General features: G+C 32.0%; 1 protein-coding gene across 2 annotated transcripts in view; it reads left to right on the forward strand.

Moving 5' to 3' along the window:
- The first annotated feature begins 6,828 nt into the window (after window positions 1-6,828).
- The window catches only part of LOC143067862 (ubiquinone biosynthesis monooxygenase COQ6, mitochondrial-like), a 43,081-nt gene continuing 30,805 nt past the window's right edge, over window positions 6,829-19,104 (forward strand). The window contains exons 1-10 of one of the 2 annotated variants that reach the window (XM_076241447.1): window positions 6,829-7,020; window positions 8,405-8,536; window positions 9,095-9,153; window positions 9,720-9,983; window positions 10,942-11,049; window positions 11,530-11,592; window positions 11,972-12,079; window positions 13,041-13,119; window positions 13,632-13,758; window positions 18,762-18,877. In XM_076241447.1, coding sequence (XP_076097562.1) covers window positions 6,846-7,020; window positions 8,405-8,536; window positions 9,095-9,153; window positions 9,720-9,983; window positions 10,942-11,049; window positions 11,530-11,592; window positions 11,972-12,079; window positions 13,041-13,119; window positions 13,632-13,758; window positions 18,762-18,877 — 1,231 coding nt within the window. In that variant the 5' untranslated portion in view covers window positions 6,829-6,845. Of the gene's footprint in view, window positions 7,021-8,404; window positions 8,537-9,094; window positions 9,154-9,719; window positions 9,984-10,941; window positions 11,050-11,529; window positions 11,593-11,971; window positions 12,080-13,040; window positions 13,120-13,631; window positions 13,759-18,144; window positions 18,683-18,761; window positions 18,878-19,104 lie in introns of those variants that run through there. The other variant, XM_076241446.1, reaches the window with a different exon arrangement.

Genomic DNA, 19,104 nt, shown 5'->3' on the forward strand with positions numbered 1-19,104 from the left:
TTGGTAGGTCCTCTTTGTTGATCTCTAGCGGATAAAGTTTGACGATCTGGGAAAATTGCTTTTTTCCACCGAGTTCGTGGTTTTTCGTCATAAACTTGTACAATATCTCCGACACGGATGTTGATTCTGTTGTCCCTTCTATTTTCATGAAACTCTATAACGTGATCAGTTCTCTGTTTTGTAATAACATTTATTGGTAAGGTCTCATGGTCATGTTTCCATGGCAACTTCGGTACGTAGCTATTTTCATGAAATTCTACTGACGATTTTCGGTACATATTTTCATCTTCATGTTTTGTGTCGACTTCTCCTAGTGACTCTATTTTAAACTCTTCCGGTTTAGGATTTGTCAAAATGTTGAACATTCCTACTAGTCCCGATTTACGATTCACATCTGGTGATGTCGGACCAGACAACAGGTAACCAAGTTTAGACTTAACAGCTGTCGGACCTATTCCTCTAATAACGGTATCCTCTACAAAATCCCAGTAAAAATCAGCTCCTATCAGTAAAGATATTCTAAAATTGTTGTCGTTTGTGATCGGGTGCGCTAATCTTAATCCTTTTAAATGTTTGCAATCTCGGGTTTTATTTGCACTATAATTTGTAATCGGATTTGCTATAGTTGGAACTACTAAAACTTCAATGGGTATTTTCTCTCCTTCTATTGGCTCAACATATATAATTGCTTTCGGTAAGTGTTGGACTCTAGTGCTTGTATTTCCAAATGTAGAAAGATTGATCAATTCGGTACCTTCTGCCTTTATGTCTAGTTTTGAAGCTAATTCCTCGGTCACGAAAGAACGCTGTGCTCCTTCATCGAACAATATATTCGTGTTCATTCCTTGATGTTCACTCTAAACGGGTGCTACGGCGGTTTTCAATAATATGCTAGAACGGGATTGCATCGTGGACGAATGAAAACTTGTGGCAGTGGCAACACTTTCATTGTTGACTACGGCGTTAACTGACGTATCATATCTACTTACATTAGCGGTTTTATCAAAGTACGATCTGCCGGTATTTTGGGTACATATACTAGTATGGTGATTCTTGTTACAGAATCTGCAACGAAATTGAGATCTACATTCACATGCGCGGTGCGATCCCAAGCAATTAAAGCATAAGTGCTTGTGTTTAATAATTGTTATCCGGTGTTCATAATCTGGAACTTTTAAGCATTTTGCGGGGTCGTGCATATCGTTGCAATAAATACAAGGTTTCTGGCGAATGTTTGTGCTTTGGCGGTAATCTAATCTATCTTGTGTTCGCGGGTGATCTCTCGTATCGGCGCTTGTCAATAATGACGCTATAGACGGTAAATGTTCATTTACTTCATCGGTTTCAAATCTATCTTGTATTTGCGTGTAGTCTCTATTATTGGCGATAGTCAAAAATGACGCTGTAGACGGTAAGGTGTCAATAAATACATCGGTTCGTTTCTCTCCGGCTTCTAAAATTGTGATTTCTTTCAATATCCCATATCTTAATCCTTTTAATTCCCAATTATCGGTTCCGTTTTCTCTAGCTAAGTTTTGTCTTACAGCTGACGGTAGCTTATTCAAGATGATTGGGATGAGCAGTGCCCCATATGAATCTCCCGATCTGCCTAACGATTCTAGTCCTCTTATATATGCTTCTTGTTTGTCGTAATAATTACGGAGGCTGATAAGGTTGTATTGTGGTGCGGGAAGGTCTAACAGGGCTTGCATGTAGGCATTCGTGATTTTGTGTGGCTGACCAAAACGTTCTCTTAACAATTTTATAGCTTCCGTATAATTATTATTTGTGAGCGGTAGTCCATCAATACATCGAGCGGCTTCATTACTAAGTTGCGATTTCAAATATGTGAATTTCTGTATGTCGGTAAGTGTGGGATTATAGTGTACAGATGATTCGAACGAGTCCCAAAAAGTTTGCCACATGAGTGTTTCTCCTGTAAATGTAGGTAAGGTGAGTTTCGGAAGTTGGTGATTTTGCGTAACGTTGGGCGGAACATGGTACATTTGTTGTTGAACAGAGCTATACGTATTTTCTACTGAACTATGCTGATTTGTATTTTCCGTTGATTGATTACTCAGATTAGGTAAGGTGGTAATATTTGAAGTTGGCGAATTTGAGTATTTTTTACGAATGTGTCTTATTTTTGTATTCAGAAAGAATTTATACTCATCTGTCTGTAGAATTTCATCCTCAACATCCTCATCCTTTGTTAAATTAAGAATTTCTTCATTCAAAGCACTAATAATCTTCTGTTTTTGCGAAAGTGTTTCTAATAATTTTGTACTTTCTTCTATCTCCAAATCCTGCTCTTCTTCCGTTTTTCTCAAAAGTCTTGTTACAGCACTTTTATGGCCTGCTCTCACCGCTTTCAGTTTACTTTCCATGGCGTCACGGCACCAAAATGTATTGTAATAAACGATTAAAACTCAATACTTTGCGTTGTGTTACTTTTTATGCTCAAACTCTATATCGAAGGCGCCCATACAAAGGTACAAAGTAACATCATAAACATAAGACGTAAATACGGGAAACATAACGTTAACGTTTGCATAATATTCTCAACAACCTATTTATTTGCACACAAACAAACCAGTCAGTAGTCATTGGATACTGTAGATCATTCAGGTAGTCTTGACTCTTGACCTATTAATTTGTACTAAACAGTCAGTTGTTCACTTCACGCACACACATACACATATACGATTATCAATTATATGCTTATGTGACATGTTGCAATGTTAAACTTATTACGATATGTGAAAATCAAGACTTGCATAAAAAATATCCCAATATTAGAGGCAGTGGCGTCATTTTTCCTCAGAGCTTTCAGCTCTTTGATTTTATTTCTAATGGAAATTTCAGTTGTAATGGTTTAAATGAAAGCTTGTCGGATTTGTGATTCAGAACATTAATAATAAACACACCTAACATCTATTTTGATAAGATTAAACTGCATTTAAGGCCGATTTGGGGGGTATTTGTGTGCGTACAGTGTCAGAAAAACACAATTCAAATGGTTTTTTTTCCGATTTTCTGATCGCCTTGATATCTGCAAAAGAGACTTTTTAAGAACGTTTATTATTACTCTAACGAAAAATCGTAGCTTCTATATCATTCTATGTAACATATTATCTACAAACTAAATTCAATCAGCGTTCATGTCCATCCTGTTACCGCTACTTAAATCAGCCGTTAAATTTTTCTCCCTTTGAATATTGAATCAGTCAGTGTTGATTTCAAAAGTACAAAGTAATCTTTACATTTAAAACGCCTCGTTTCTTGAACGACAGTGTAGAGAAAAGAAATTTCAAGACATTTAGCGAAAAAAATAGAGTGTACTTTTTTTCATGTCTATGCTGTTACCAACAATTTTGATTAATTACAGCAACAGTATGCTTGTAAAAACTGCAATAACGTGTTGGAAACCAAATTCACAATAGAAAACCATAATCATTTCACCAAAGGGAGTAGTTATTTCACAACAGCAATCAAAAACGAAGAAATATCAGAAACGTACGTTCCTGTTACCAATGAAATAAAGAGAAAAGTAAACTAACTTATGATGGATTTACTTGATGTTGGGTTTATTTGAAAGGGTGAAAAAATGCCGAACAATATAAGTACAACCTGGAAAATTGGAAAACAATCTATTATTTTACAGAATGAATATATATAGAAGTTTATTCTCTTGAAAACCATCTAATTGGCTACGTATAAAAACAAGCTTAACATTTTATCTAACCCTTTTCTTAATACCCCAAAATTTCTTTTGAAAATGGTAACAGGATAGACAAAATATTGTACCACCGATCAAAAAATGTTTCAAGATATTCTTGTATGACATCCTTAAGATTGCATCTTTTAATATGTTTTTCTTAAAGTACTGTTTGTTTTGATTTGCTTTTGTAGAGGGTTGTTTGAATAAGTAACTTTTAATAATTTTTTCATTTTCAAAATTCGACATTTTTTGAAAATGACCCAATTACTCCCTCCAAATTAGTAAAAGTAGCCCTACTCTGACACAAAATAGTGCTTTAGATGTCATTGTTTACTTAAAATAACCAATAAAAATGAAACTTTTGGTGTGTTACGGTACTCATTTTGCTTGTTAATCCTTCAAACTAATTTCAGGGGTTTGGTTTAATTTCTTTCTATTTTTTCTATCTCTGTCTGAATGATATTTATTGTAGTTCTGACCATTTTCTATCCCCCATCGGACAACTTTCAAATGACGTCATTTGGGGGATAGAGCATTTTGGCCCAAATTTACTTGTATATGAGTTTGCATTAAAAACCAGGGTTAATGCGATCCGTAGTATACTAATTCCAGAGTTCCAGAAAACCAGGGGTTTACCGTTAATTTGGAAGTACCAGTGTTCCCCAGATCAATTTTTTCTTATAAGACTTTAAAGTTAGGTTAAAAATTGATATGTAGAACGGTGATATATGTATGATTCAGGATATACCTGGTTTCTATGAAGTTCCACTTAAACTATTTAGAAAGCTGTGAAAATTGCAAAATTTGGTTGAACAGATAGCTAGGGTTTTTATATTAGCAGTTTGACACCTAGTACACACTGGATTAACTATGAGCTTTTGGTATGTTTGTTATCGAAGGATACAGAGGGAATAAGAATATATTCAACTAAAACGAAAATGGACATGTTATTAAATAGAATGGTAAAAACAAGACTTTAAAATTAGAATGAGCAACAAATTTCACAGAACCTGTCTGATATAAAATGTCACTTGAACAAATTCCTGACTTAACAAAGTGTCAAGAAAAAGAGTATTGACAGTAATAACGACATAACCGCTAATTCCAGCAAAGTATTCCTAATATAATGTCAGTATTAAACAACGCAAGTAAGTGTCTTGGAGATTCAAGCTAAACTTATGAACATTGGTGATTATATAACTGAATCCAATCAACTCACTCAAACTCATCGTGGACACCTGAGACTACTGTTATAGTAGTCTCAGTGGACACCAACAAGAAAAGACAACATAATTGTATAGTGTTTGGCATATGGATTAGACAATGGAAAGATAGTGATACAAAACCATACTAACAACGAAGCAAGGAGGTTATATTGGAAGGAGAGAGCTCCTTCTAATATAACCTCCTTGCAACGAAGAAAACAAGAAAATATTATCTTTACCTACGTTGGATGCAAATTGGAACAAAAATATGACATATAACATTTCAGTCATTTTCAATTATGTCTCAAAAGTTATATTCACAATTTTATAATCAGAATACCATATAATAGGTATTGGAATTTCAATTCATAATAGAAGGATCATCTGGATTATATTGAATTCCAATTTGTAATAAAACACCATGTCGATTTCAATGTTATTTGTAATACAAACATCTAAATAATTACAAAATTTGGTCTCTTGCAGAAAGTAGTCGCATTGGCAATCATACCAAATCTTCTTTTATACGATGATTTTATAAAGAGAAGATGTAGTATAATTTGAATTTTCCAATAAGACAACTCTCCAAAAGAGACCAAATTACACAGAAATTATCAGATATATAGGTCATCGTAGTACCTTCATCAATGAGCAGAGCCAATACGCGGCATAGTCAGCTATAAAAGACCGCGAAAGCACAAATGTAAAACAATTCAAACGAGAAAACTAACGGCCTTATTACAATAAAATGAACGGAAAACAAATATGAAACACATTAACAAACGACAACCACTGAATAACAGGCTCCTGCCTTGGGAAAGGCACAATCATCAAAACTTCAAAACCAAATATTTATATCCATGGAAGAACTAAAAAGATGTAACGAAATCCCTGACTTAGTAATTTACCAGTGGTGCATTGATTAAACGTTCCGTTTAAAATCTCAAATGTCACAACAAGGATTTGTATATGTCACTATACAAATCCTTGGTCACAACAGACACGGGCATATAGCGAACGAGTTGTAAAATATAAACACCGTAAGATATGGTACAAAAGGAACAAAATCATCCAAAAAAGGAAAATTAAAAGTAGCCTGAACGAAAAAAACGTCCCTTTTGTCGTATTTAGTGTGGAGAGTAGAGTTTCCCGTGTAAAACTGAAATATCTAAATCTAGGAAAGGACAGTTAATAGCGTTTTCATTTGATTTACTTAAAGCAGAGACATATGATACGAGAGATTGGCAATTGTATTATATATGTCTCTGCTTAAAGTAAATTCCTTTGGGCAAAACCTTAATTGTCCTGACTAGACGAATTCCTTTCGCCTCATACGAAGCAGAACTCATACAAATAACAGAATCCTTTTCAAACACAAAATCAAAAAGCATATTGCAAATTTAATATAATTATCAGTGAGTGCCGTGTTGATAGTAAACATGGTAAACTTGGTATTGATAGCGAATAGCAAATACGAGTTATATCAAGTATATTATGTACAATTTAACGTCCAAACAGAGACACATACACTGTGTATATATGTCTATTTTTCAAATGAACAGCAAACGCAAAAAAGATGAAATTAATAGAAAATCAGAAAATAACGGATTTTTAGAAAGGGGAAGAGCTAAAAAAAAAAATTGTCCTGTGTCCCCAAGTTCCCATGATTTTTTTGTTTTATTGGCTTGATTTGTATCTTCTTAAGGAATTTCTAAGATTTGAAACTAATTTTGCCTTTAGATGATATTTCTGAATCGATAATCAACAATAAATGCTCGTGCTCAAGTAAGTATCACTACAACATAATTTGGTGCTAGCTGGTGTAAGTACGGATTTCCGTATAACCTCACTGAGAAACAATCTGGCGATAACTTTCTACAGCTGACAGCCGGCTAAGGGAAATAACTCTAAAAACAAAAATGTCTTGTAAACTTGTGAGAAAAAGTTTCTGTTGTTTAAAACAAGCCAGACACTGCAATATAAGTTATAATGTATTCAGAACGTTACAGACTAACACAGATGCTAACAAAGATACAGTTGATATCGTTATATCAGGTGGTGGAATGGTCGGAACGACATTGGCATGTGCCCTTGGTAAATTATATAAAGCATAACAGATTTATTTAAAGTCGGTTATACATATAACAATACAACATAAGCTCTGTAGAGCTTTTATCCGACATACATATAAGACAAGCACAAAACATAAAACACATAAAACATAAAGCACATCATGCAAAATAAATAATGTTATCAAGCACAGCAATTTAATAATAAGCACAATTAAAGCATATAACTTTTATTATAAGCAAACATAAAATGCAGATAAACTAACATTCATGCAAAAGCTATTATAAAGCACTAAAAGTAATTCAAGCATTAAGAACACAAATACAAAAAATTATGCCTAATAATTTAAAAGCCAGAGTATACAAGATAAATAAATAATCTGATCTACAACTCATTGAGATCTGCAGGAGGAACACTGACACGAACTGCCCTCCCAATTACCAACCAAAATTTGAAATTACGAAAACGAAAAACACAGATATTTCTACCAGTGTCTTATTAGGATCAGTGTCCTATTATACATTGACAGTCGACCTTCCCAGTGACTATTGAATGTAATGATTCATATTTCAATTATTTAATACAGTGGAAACATTGTTGTTCATGCACCCTGTTGGAAGACCCCCCCCCCCCAAAAAAAAAAAAAAATAATAGATAAATAAATAAATAAAAATAAATAAACATGATAAATAAAAAAAATATAATAATATTAATAAAAATATCAGCAACAGTCTACCTTTTAAAAAAAGTTTCTACTTTCCCTAAACAATTTGAAGTGGCCTTTTAAATGTTTATAATTAACAGCCAATCCTTAATAAAAAGGCTTGAAAGCTCATCATACAAATATGACACCTTTTCTAGATCACAAAACAGCACAAAATATGTCGCAAAGAATTGTAACCTTTGAAATTGTTGTTTTGCACTAAAACCCCCATGGGCACTTTCCAAAATTGGCAGGTATGATTTATTTATATGGTTATTTTTCTTCTCGTGAAAGTCGCGAAAAAAGATGGTTTACAGTACATGCACAGGTCAGCCCACTGAATCAGGGCGCCTAAGACTTTTGGCTCTACACTTCAATCAACTTGCAATTTACTAAATTCTTCTATCAGATTAAAAGTTTTTGTCTGGCCCAGGTATGCTTTTACATGTTTCTGATTAGTTCAGTTATATGGGGTAAGATAAGTCAATATTATTTGGTCTGCTGTTATATAATCATTTGCACATCTTATTTCCATGTAGATTACCCAGCCCTGCCAAACCAGTCATAGTCTATTGACTTTGAAACTTTTACTTAATTTACATGTTAAAGTTTGTGATTAGGTCAGTTTAAAGGGAATCACTTATGATAAATCAGCAATATGTGTAATTTTAATTACATTTCAAATGATTCTTTGCCTAATTTCAGGAAAAGAAGGACTTCTCCATGGAAAAAAGATTGTGTTACTAGAATCAGCCTCAGAGAAAAAGTTTGATCTACCATCAGAATACAGTAATCGTACATGTGCCCTGAGTCCTGCTACTGTTAAACTACTTAGTGGTATATATTTTTTACATTTACAAGAAAATTCCATACAAAATTAGTTCAGAATTAAAAATATGACATATATACATGTATGATTGATTGGTGCTAAACACCACTTTCAGCACTATTGTGCTATTTTGTGGTGGTCAGTTTTTATTGGTGGAGGAAGCTGGAATTGGTGGACTGGACAGAACCAGGAAAACTTGCAATCTTATCAATTAAGATTGGAGTAAAGCACACATCCATGTGCGGGATTAAAACTCACAACCACAGTGTTGACAGGCGGTAGTACAGTAGTACTACAATGAACCATAAATGAAATAAACGAGATTGCATTGTAGATACATGTATATGTAATGATGTCTTATTTACATGTTTTGTATAGGCTAGATGTATACATGTATCTTTATAAAAAAAATTACACTGCAGGAAAAAATTAAATAAGTTTTCAAAATTAATTAATACATGTATTGTTAATAAAAATTGCATTGAGTAAAATGTTATTATGCAACATTTCAGCATTTATCACCAGTAAAATAGTATGTTTAAAACCTTCTTCTTTTTGATAAATAGGTCTTGGAGTTTGGGATGAAATTCTGCAAATGAGATGTCAACCAGTTAAAAGAATGCAGGTTTGTGATAAAACTATTTTGTGTTCCATGTAAGACAGTACAACTCGTCTGGTCTCAATTGTCACTAAGAGTAAATACTCACTTGCTGTCTGTCATCCATCATGTAGAATAGAAGGGATGTAGAGTATATATCATTATCAATGAGACTGCTACTCAATGACTAAACCAAATGACATCTAGAAAAAATGTGACTTATTGAACAGAACTATCAAATAGATACCATAACACCATAAACATCAATGTATTCATCCATGTAATACCCTTCAATCTGGAAAAACTTGAATTATATAATAGATAAGATAACCTGATAAAATATCATTTCCAACTTATGCTATGTGCAATGCATGTCATACTTAAAATCATTAGAAGATATAGAAACTATTTCATAAACTTTCAAAAAGATAAATTATTATTAACTTTCTCAATTGTAAGTACAGTGTATATAAAATGTATTGCAAATGAAAAATACAGTTATATCAAAGATTGATTACCATGGTAGTAGAATATTTTTCATTCTATTGTATTACAGCAGTAATTGTGTAATAATAAATTTAAATATTTTACAGGTTTGGGATTCATGTTCAGACTCTATGATCACCTTCAATAATGATGATTTAAATGATAATCTGGCTTACATTGTTGAAAATGATGTGATTTTAGAAGCAGTGAAAAGATCCTTCCCTAAATCACACAATCTCAACATAAAATACAACACATCAGCCAAGTCATATATAATACCTGGTATTACCCCAGGACATGACGGACTCGACCAGAACTCTTGGGTAACAGTTCAACTGAATGATGGTAGTGAAATAAAGACAAAACTTCTGGTTAGTATATGCAGTCGATTTGTGTTATATTTGCAGAAAATTTACGCATTTAAAGAGAATTATGCTCATACATTTGTCCATGTGAGTGATGTTTTTGGCTGCATTATTTGTATATACTAGAACACACCCGTGATATCGCGGTCCGTGACTGAATTAAAGTATATAACTATGCGCAAGCCTTATTTAGTATTAGTATTGTCATCTGACAAAGTCACGCCGATTATAAGATGCACAGTTTTCCGTCTGCTTTCAAATCTTTCTGTTTGAACCCGTCGAACTGGAACTTATCAATTATTGGTAATATTAATTATTTGGAAAACAAAAGATCCTGGAATGGAGTATTTTTTAATCAACAGCATTGTCCTATATTAGTTATAAATAAAGTTGAATTCTTTGATTCGCTGTTTTACATCATGCCCGCTAACAAATTGAAAACTGTTCCTATAGGCCTTATTTTTAGTCCAGATTTTTAGTATTCGTATTGTTATCTTAGAAAGTCTTACTGATTAAAATACTACAATAGGTAACAATTTGACCTGTGATTATGACCTGTGTATATAGCATATTAATCCTGAATACACTGTTTGTTGGTGCGCCTGTCAGATGCGGAATGCACAGATAAGGTATTCTTAATTATTGGCAATATTAATTACGTGGAAAACAAAAGGGCCTGGAGTGGTGTAATTTTTAATCTACACCTTTGTACTAAATTAGTTATATATAAAGTTAAATTCTTTGATTCTTCGTTTTTAAGTGATGACGGCTGACAAATTGGACCTCGTAATTTTAGTATTATAGAAGTCAGAAACATGTGACCTTTTTCAAAGTTATATTAGTTGATTTTCACCCAAAAAAGTACATTTCTTAACTGAAAAATTATATATTTTAACATTTATCAACTTTTAGTATAATTTTGGTTTATTCTTTTATTTGTATACATGTCTGTGTGGTATTACAGATAGGAGCAGACGGAATGAACTCAACAGTAAGGAAAGCTTGTGAATTTCACACATTGAGATCAGATTATGGTCAATCTGGACTTGTTGCAACACTTAAACTTAGAGGGGTATGTATAAAAACTAAGTGAAAAAGAGAAAATACTTTGAGGAAGAAAAAAGAAATCCAAATAAAATAGGGAATGATTAAAATATTTCAATAAAAAAGCCTCAATATGTGGCAACTGAAAAAAACATTTGCATCCATATTATAAAACCAAATGTATGATGTTCTGTTCAGGCAGATAATAAGCATGAACAATTGTTAAAAGACCTGTATTATGCTAACCATAATCCACCAGTACACAAAGAAATATGTTTGTGTAAGTAAACCTATGAAACTTTTATAAAAAAGAATGCTGTTGAAACTTGTGCAGTGGGGCAATGTTTTGGATTAAATTGTTACATTGTTTGTAGTGAGCTCTTTCTGTAATGGGTAATTTTTTTTACATTTGCAATTTATAACTTCAAAATAAAGCATATTCATTTCTTTGATATGGTCTTTAACATTTGTTACCATACTGTGGAATGTTTCAATCTTTATTTTATAGGATACAGAAAATAATGTTGCATGGCAAAGATTTTTACCTACTGGACCTGTTGCAATGCTACCTGTAAGTTTATATATGATAAAGATATTTCTATATTTTCATAGGTTTAACCTGGTACCAGTGGTGTGAAAGGGTTTGTCTTTTATAAAACTTATAGTATTTTGATTTTCTATGAGTCTTAAAATACTAAGATGATTCTAATAAAACATTGTTATAAAAAAAAAGGCAAAAAGTATTCCAGATCTCTTCAGTTATTCTCAGAAATTGCAAGGTATGACACAAAGGGCTTTTTATTTTTTTATTTTATCTTAACATTATCCCTATCTTAGCTATATATAGATTGATACTTAGAATTAAACAAATCTGCCATTTGCTGTTATTTGAACTTAAACATACCCAATATGAATTCAGATGTATTATAAAAAAAAATCTGATTTTTTAGCTTTCCAATACAGACAGTTGTTTAATATGGACTACAACAACAGAGAATGCCAAACATCTGAAACAGTTATCAGAGGATAGCTTTATAGATGCTGTCAATGATGCTTTTGTAAGTTTTGGTATTGATGTTAACTATTATACTTCTTTAGTATGCTTATAATATTTATTGAACTACCCCGTACAGCATAATAGTGTTTGATTTTAATTAGAAAGTTATTAAAGAGCAGTGCAGTATTCAGCATGGAACCAGATTCATTTGTATAGTGCCATTACTTTCCCCAAATACTGTTTGAATTGTGCTGCAGTCAGCATGCAAGTGCAATCCTAACTGCATTTCATCTTAAAATGAAAGAAATATATACGTCTCTCTCTCTTTATCTTGGAAGCTAAAATAAATAGAAACAAGAATGTGTCCCTAGTACATGGATGCCCCATCTGCACTTTCATGTTCAGTGGACTGTGAAAATGGGTTGAAAACTCTAATTTGGCATTAAAATTAGAAAGATCATATGATAAGAAACATGTGTACTAAGTTTCAAGTTGATTGAACTTCAACTTAATCAAAAGCTTCCTCAACCAAAAACTTTAACCTGAAGTGGGACAGATGGACTAAGGACACACAAATAGATGAACGAACTGACAGACAGACCAACAGACACACAGACCAAAAAACATAATGCCCATACATGGGTCATAAAACAGTGTTTCTAACAAACACAGTCAGTAATACAGGATCAAGATACAAGAAACAAAAATGATCTGAAAATAACAAAAATAATCTTGGAAGACAAAATAAAAAAAAATTATCTGGGTTAAAACCTTCAATTAGCTTTATATTGCAGTTATTTATTCCTGATAAACTATGGATTTTTTACCCTTTTGAGGTCTTTTGGATGTTATCTTGAGAAAAAATGAATATCTACAAATACTTTTACTGGTCTTTAATATTGCAATGATTGCTGTTGTGTTGCATTCCTTAATTTAAAAAGAACCAGCTTTTATCTTAAACTATAATCACCATTTTCAGCTATAGTTCATAAGTTCAGATTTTGAAAATTGTTTCTTTACAGTGGCATGATAGAGACATGAATTCATTAGCAATATCAGCAGGAGGAATTCTTAATGGTGTACTGAATAATATCTTACCAGGTAATAAAATATAATAATGAAAGATGTACTCAATAATCATATGGTGTACTGAAAAGTGTCTTATCACGTTAGAAATAACATAAGTGCATTTTTGTCTTTCTGGCTTCACTATCTGCTTTACTATTTGGTAAAACTTATCATTTCCTATGTAAATCTTTTTAAAAAGGATTCTCAATTATTTTTATCTGATATATAAATTAGAAATTCCAATTTTAGTTGTAATTGCTGTATAATGATTATTAATTGTGTTTGAATATTATGTTACTGATGTTCTCATCATCTTGAATTCAGGATTTACTTCTGAAGGTTTTTAATATGGAATACTTTTGATTTTCATTTCATATTTTTTTCAATGTAAATAGCTACATGTACACTTGATAAACATTGATTTTATTGTTCAGGAGTTATGAAACTGGTAACTGTAGTGTCAATATGAAATCTGATTTTATGTTGTGTACCATTACTGCATGATATGATAAATAGATTTTTAACATGGTTCTTAAAATTAATAGGAGGAGCCTCTTATTCAAGACAGTTACCACCTACTGTAGTAGGGATAGCAGACAACAGTAGAGCAGCATTTCCATTAGGTCTACTCCATTCCTCATCATATGCAGGTCACAGAGTAGCCTTAATTGGGTAGGTTTTAAGTTTCATTTATTCATAGGTATGCTTCCTGTTGATAACATATGTTTGATTATTTAATTAAAACACTTATTTCATAGATGTGTATAAAATGTAATAAAAATATTTCACAATGATTAGTTCACAGTGGATTGAAAATAGTTTTCTGTTCTTTTTGTCTGTTGGTTGCTTGTATTACAGTTGTTTAAAGGTCTTAATTATTTTTATTGTGAGTAACTCTCTGTTATGATGTGTCTTGAGTGCAAGTTTTCATTTAGAAGACAAATCAAATATACTTATAAATTTATTTATTTATTTACATGTCTGTAAATTAACTACAATCACAACATTAATTGAAGCACTACATTTATAATCAATCAAAAATAATAAGTCAGTTTTCAAATAAAGCACTAGATTTAAAAATATTTATAGTATTAAGTCTATCTGTAGTAAAAACTAAGAAATTCTTCATGAGCTGTCATTGGAAGGGGCTGTCTTCTTGGTATCAGGTGTCGTAGATCTTTTGGAACCTTCTGATTCAACTTTACACGAAGATCTTTTGGTCCAGACCTTTTCTTCTCATTCAGGAAAGTACGTAAATCTTGTACAGAGCTGGAACTGTGTTTAGATGACCTCTTCTTGGTGTGTCTTCTGTGTTTACGGTGACGTCTTCTCCTGCTGCTGCATGAGTAGTTATCTCTCTGTCTGTGACCAAGTCTAGAGAATATGCTGGCATGAGACTGAGAGGTTGTTTCCGTCTCCTCCTTGATGTCTAACTCCTGTTTGATGTTTTGAAGTCTTGGCTTTACATCTATTGGTTCATCTTTAACTGTTTCTTGGTTAGAAGTAGTAGTGGTGCTAACTGGTTCCTGTTTGATGTTGGTAGTATAGTCCATTGGCTCCTCTTTGGTTTCTTGTTGAGCAGGCCCATTACCAAAGTGTAAGATAAGGAATTGACCAGTAGGTGCTGTTCTTGTATGGTATGTGTGTTGGAGTCCCTCTGGTAGTGAGGTCAGATAGTCCTGGATAGAAGCTTGAACTGACTGGTAGTGTGCCATCTTGACAAGGAGTGCTGATAGAAACTGTTTGATGCTTTTCCAGGGGAACACTAGGATTTTATCATAAAGTGTTGTAAAAACAATGAATGCCATTGGGTAATGAAAGAAACACAGTTCACTCCCATTCATCCAATAGATTTTGTTTAATAAGATTCTATAACGGATGACAGCTTGGGTATTACAAAAATATGACTATTGAAGTTAATTTTCCCTGTTTAATTACAATTAATTATCTCTATTTATTTATCTATTTGTTAGCTTGTGTAAATCAAAAGCAATTAAATAATCTTCTTACAATAATCTATGTTTTTTTAAATTAGTTAAGTTAATTATCACTGATTAGTTCATTCTCAAATTTTCAAAGTTCATTAAAATATTTAAATATTTTGAGAAATTATTGATTGGTGTATACTTGTACACTAATTAGGTTTGAAAATAAGATTTTTTTGCAAAAATAAAAAAAAAGACATGTTTAACAAGATATGGCTTTATAGATTTTTTATTTAAGTTTTACAAAGTTTAAGATAAAAAAAAACAACTTTGTAAATCATATTAGATTAAAGTCATTATTCATCAGTGCAACAGTCTTATATTAAATATTTATTTTTTATACATTTTTTTAAATCTCTATTTTATTCTTTATTACAACACAAAAATTTTAAGCTTACAGTGAAATTGTAAAAAAAAAAACAACCCAGTTTTACTGTTGTTGTCTTGTAAACTTTTTAAAAAATCTTCTCTTCTGGACAATTTTCCACAAAACTTTTACTGAAGTGAAATTTGTAGGTTTTTTTTAACTTGCAGAAAAACAAATATGGTAACCATTGATAAAATGAACTTAAGGGTTAAATTCATTTATGGTCTTATATCTTCAATACCATAATTGATGGAAAAAATCTGTTCAGAATTCTAAGAATGTCAAGATTAACCTCTCTCTCATTTGAAAAAAAACAACATTTCAGATTAATTTGTATATGAGTCATTGCCTAAAATGACAATTTTTTAACTAATCTCTAAGTTTTTGTCTTATATCTTGTAAACTGTAGATGAGAAGAGACGGTAAACAGCAAAATTGACAAAAAAGCATATATATAACCATTGCATGACCTCATAGCAATATTAAATAGGAAAAAATGCAGAAATATTTTCTCACTTACATACTAAATATAATGGTGAACCAATATAATAAATGAATAACAAAATCATCTCTTTTGAAAAATAAAATAAAATGATTATTCCAAAATTTCTGATAGCAGTTACTAGCTTTTAAGTTAACAGCCAAAATCTATAATCCATATATATTATGTTTTGATTACTAATAACTTCATTGATTACAGTTTATCTATCATAAAAAAATAAAAGAAATTTTGCTTTGCTTCAGATATATATAATTTTACATGCATATGTTATGTTGTTAGACAGTTTATTCCTTATAAAACCATGTATGTACAAAGATTACAGAGAAGTTTAAAACATGCATACAAAATATAAATAAATACATAAATACTAAAAATATAAAAATCTGAAACAAATAAATAAACCTGTTTAAAGAAATAGTTTTAGTGTTAAAGTATGTTAAAATTATGGTTGAGAAGAAATAAATCATTTTACTGTTGATACATCTTATGATATTGCAAAGCTGTCTGAGTGACTTTGGTTTTTGGATTTTTAAAAATAGTATCTTGAATTTTAAAGCATTATGTCTGCTTATTAGTTCGTTTGGTATCAAATTTTCCTTGAAAATCCTATATGTGATGCATTTAGGAGTGTTCTGGATAGCCGAGTTCCAAATTTGTTTAAACTAGTCTATCAATCAAAGTTTGATACTTTGTGGTAACCATTTTGTTAGATCGGTATTTTGCACATGAAATAGATTTGAGAATCCAGCATGGTTTTGAAGGACTTTTTATCCATACAATATCATTGTTGATTGTATGATACCGAAAATATGCAAACTTATACAGTGTTCTCCCCAGAAATTTTGGATAGCATCACATTTGGCGTAAAAAAAATGTATTTTTTTCAATGTAATTTGTCGCGTCGCGGCAATGCTCTATTTCCATTATGATATATATGTGTTATTGTTTATTACAAAATGTATTATATTTTTTGTATGCTATAGGTCCTTATTTGGTGAATAAAATATTCTTTTCAACCCTATTCTTTGTGTCAATATTGTTGAATTCATGACTGAGAATACAATTAAACTATAAACATGATAACAGTATTCTCAGTTTATGTTTTCTAATCAGTCCCAGTTGTTTCTTTTTATAAAAATAATATATATTCTTAACAAAGTTATCCAACAAAAAGTCTGTTAATGCTAAGTTTTCTCTTTAGGTATCATTGTTTTCTGTCTACTGTGCCATTTGTGCAAATGTAATTATTATCGGAAAATACGGATTTTTGTCATATCTGGTCCGGTTTCGACCAGTAGTTTACACTAAAATATTAAATGGCCGCCGAAAGCAATGAAAAATACGAAAATAAACAATGTTTGACAAGAGATTTGGAATGAAAATGGCGTTTTTAATGCATTAAATGGATGAAACATAAACTAAAGCCAATTATGATCATTTTCAAAGAAAGACCAAAACTTATTTAGCTCATAATCAAACTTTTCACTCTCGATTTACAAAAAGTGATAGGAAGAGAAAGAAAGTAATACTACTGTAATATTTTGCAAACCACGTGGTATTTATCATGTCACAAGTGACAGCTTGGGGTATTCCTATCCAAACAGTTATCCCCAAAGGGCAATTAACACCTATTTGATCACTCTTAATTGTCTATTGTCCGACTTGAAGGGATCAAGATATATTTTTTTATGATTATAAGCGGTAATTAGATGAAAGTTCAAAATTTAGGACATGGCTTTGCATTATAGAAACGAGGAAAATAACATCCTCAAAATAATTATAGCATCGCGGAAATTATTATAGCGTCGCGGTAATTATTATAGCGTCGCGGGAAGAAAATATAGCGTCGCGGTACCGCGACGCTAAAATGGCCTGGGGAGAACACTGCTTATATACAATAGATGATGACTTGTTTCCATCTACCAGAACCTGCATCAAATTGATATCATTCTACTATTAATGATGATTTCAAATGGATTGATATAAGGACAAAAGATTAAAGCTAAATTAGGACAATTGACAAATTCCTTAACACAGGGATTATGGTATTTCACAAAATTTGATTTATAATTAGTTTTCAGAGACACTGCATATTGGATTCATCCTCTAGCAGGCCAGGGTGTGAACCTAGGTTTTGGAGATGTAGCATGTTTTAGAGATTTGTTAGTTTTGACCATTGATGTTGATTTATATACTATTTTCAGAGATGCTGCACATAGGATTCATCCTCTAGCAGGCCAGGGTGTGAACCTAGGTTTTGGAGATGTAGCATGTTTTAGAGATTTGGTAGTTTTGACCATTGATGTTGATTTATATACTATTTTCAGAGATGCTGCACATAGGATTCATCCTCTAGCAGGTCAGGGTGTGAACCTAGGGTTTGGAGATGTAGCATGTCTTAGAGATTTGTTAGTTTTGACCATTGATGTTGATTTATATACTATTTTCAGAGATGCTGCACATAGGATTCATACTCTAGCAGGCCAGGATGTGAACCTAGGTTTTGGAGATGTAGCATGTCTTAGTGATCTGTTAGTTTTGACTGTTCATGTTGATTTATATACTATTTTCAGAGATGCTGCACATAGGATTCATCCTCTAGCAGGCCAGGGTGTGAGCCTAGGTTTTGGAGATGTAGCATGTTTTAGAGATTTGTTAGTTTTGACCATTGATGTTGATATATATATACTATTTTCAGAGATGCTGCACATAGGATTCATCCTCTAGCAGGCCAGGGTGTGAACCTAGGTTTTGGAGATGTAGCATGTCTTAGTGATCTGTTAGTTTTGACTGTTCATGTTGATTTATATACTATTTTCAGAGATGCTGCACATAGGATTCATCCTCTAGCAGGCCAGGGTGTGAACCTAGGTTTTGGAGATGTAGCGTGTCTTAGAGATTTGTTAGTGGAAGCAGTTAAGAATGGAACTGATTTAGGTATCTACTGATAAATAATAAAATAAAAGTCCACTAGTTTCAGAAATCCAAATTTTCAAGTGGATAACTCTATAATTTTTTATTTAAAGAAAGATTTCTGAATGTGACAAAGACTTAAAATACATACAATCATAAAACAAGTAAAGAAATTGATAATTACTTTGATAAATAAGTTTTTACAGTACTTGGTGCTTATGATGTTTTTAGTATTTTTAGAGTTCTTTTAC

The sequence above is a fragment of the Mytilus galloprovincialis genome, chromosome 3 (assembly GCF_965363235.1).
Source record: "Mytilus galloprovincialis chromosome 3, xbMytGall1.hap1.1, whole genome shotgun sequence".
NCBI lineage: Eukaryota > Metazoa > Mollusca > Bivalvia > Mytilida > Mytilidae > Mytilus > Mytilus galloprovincialis.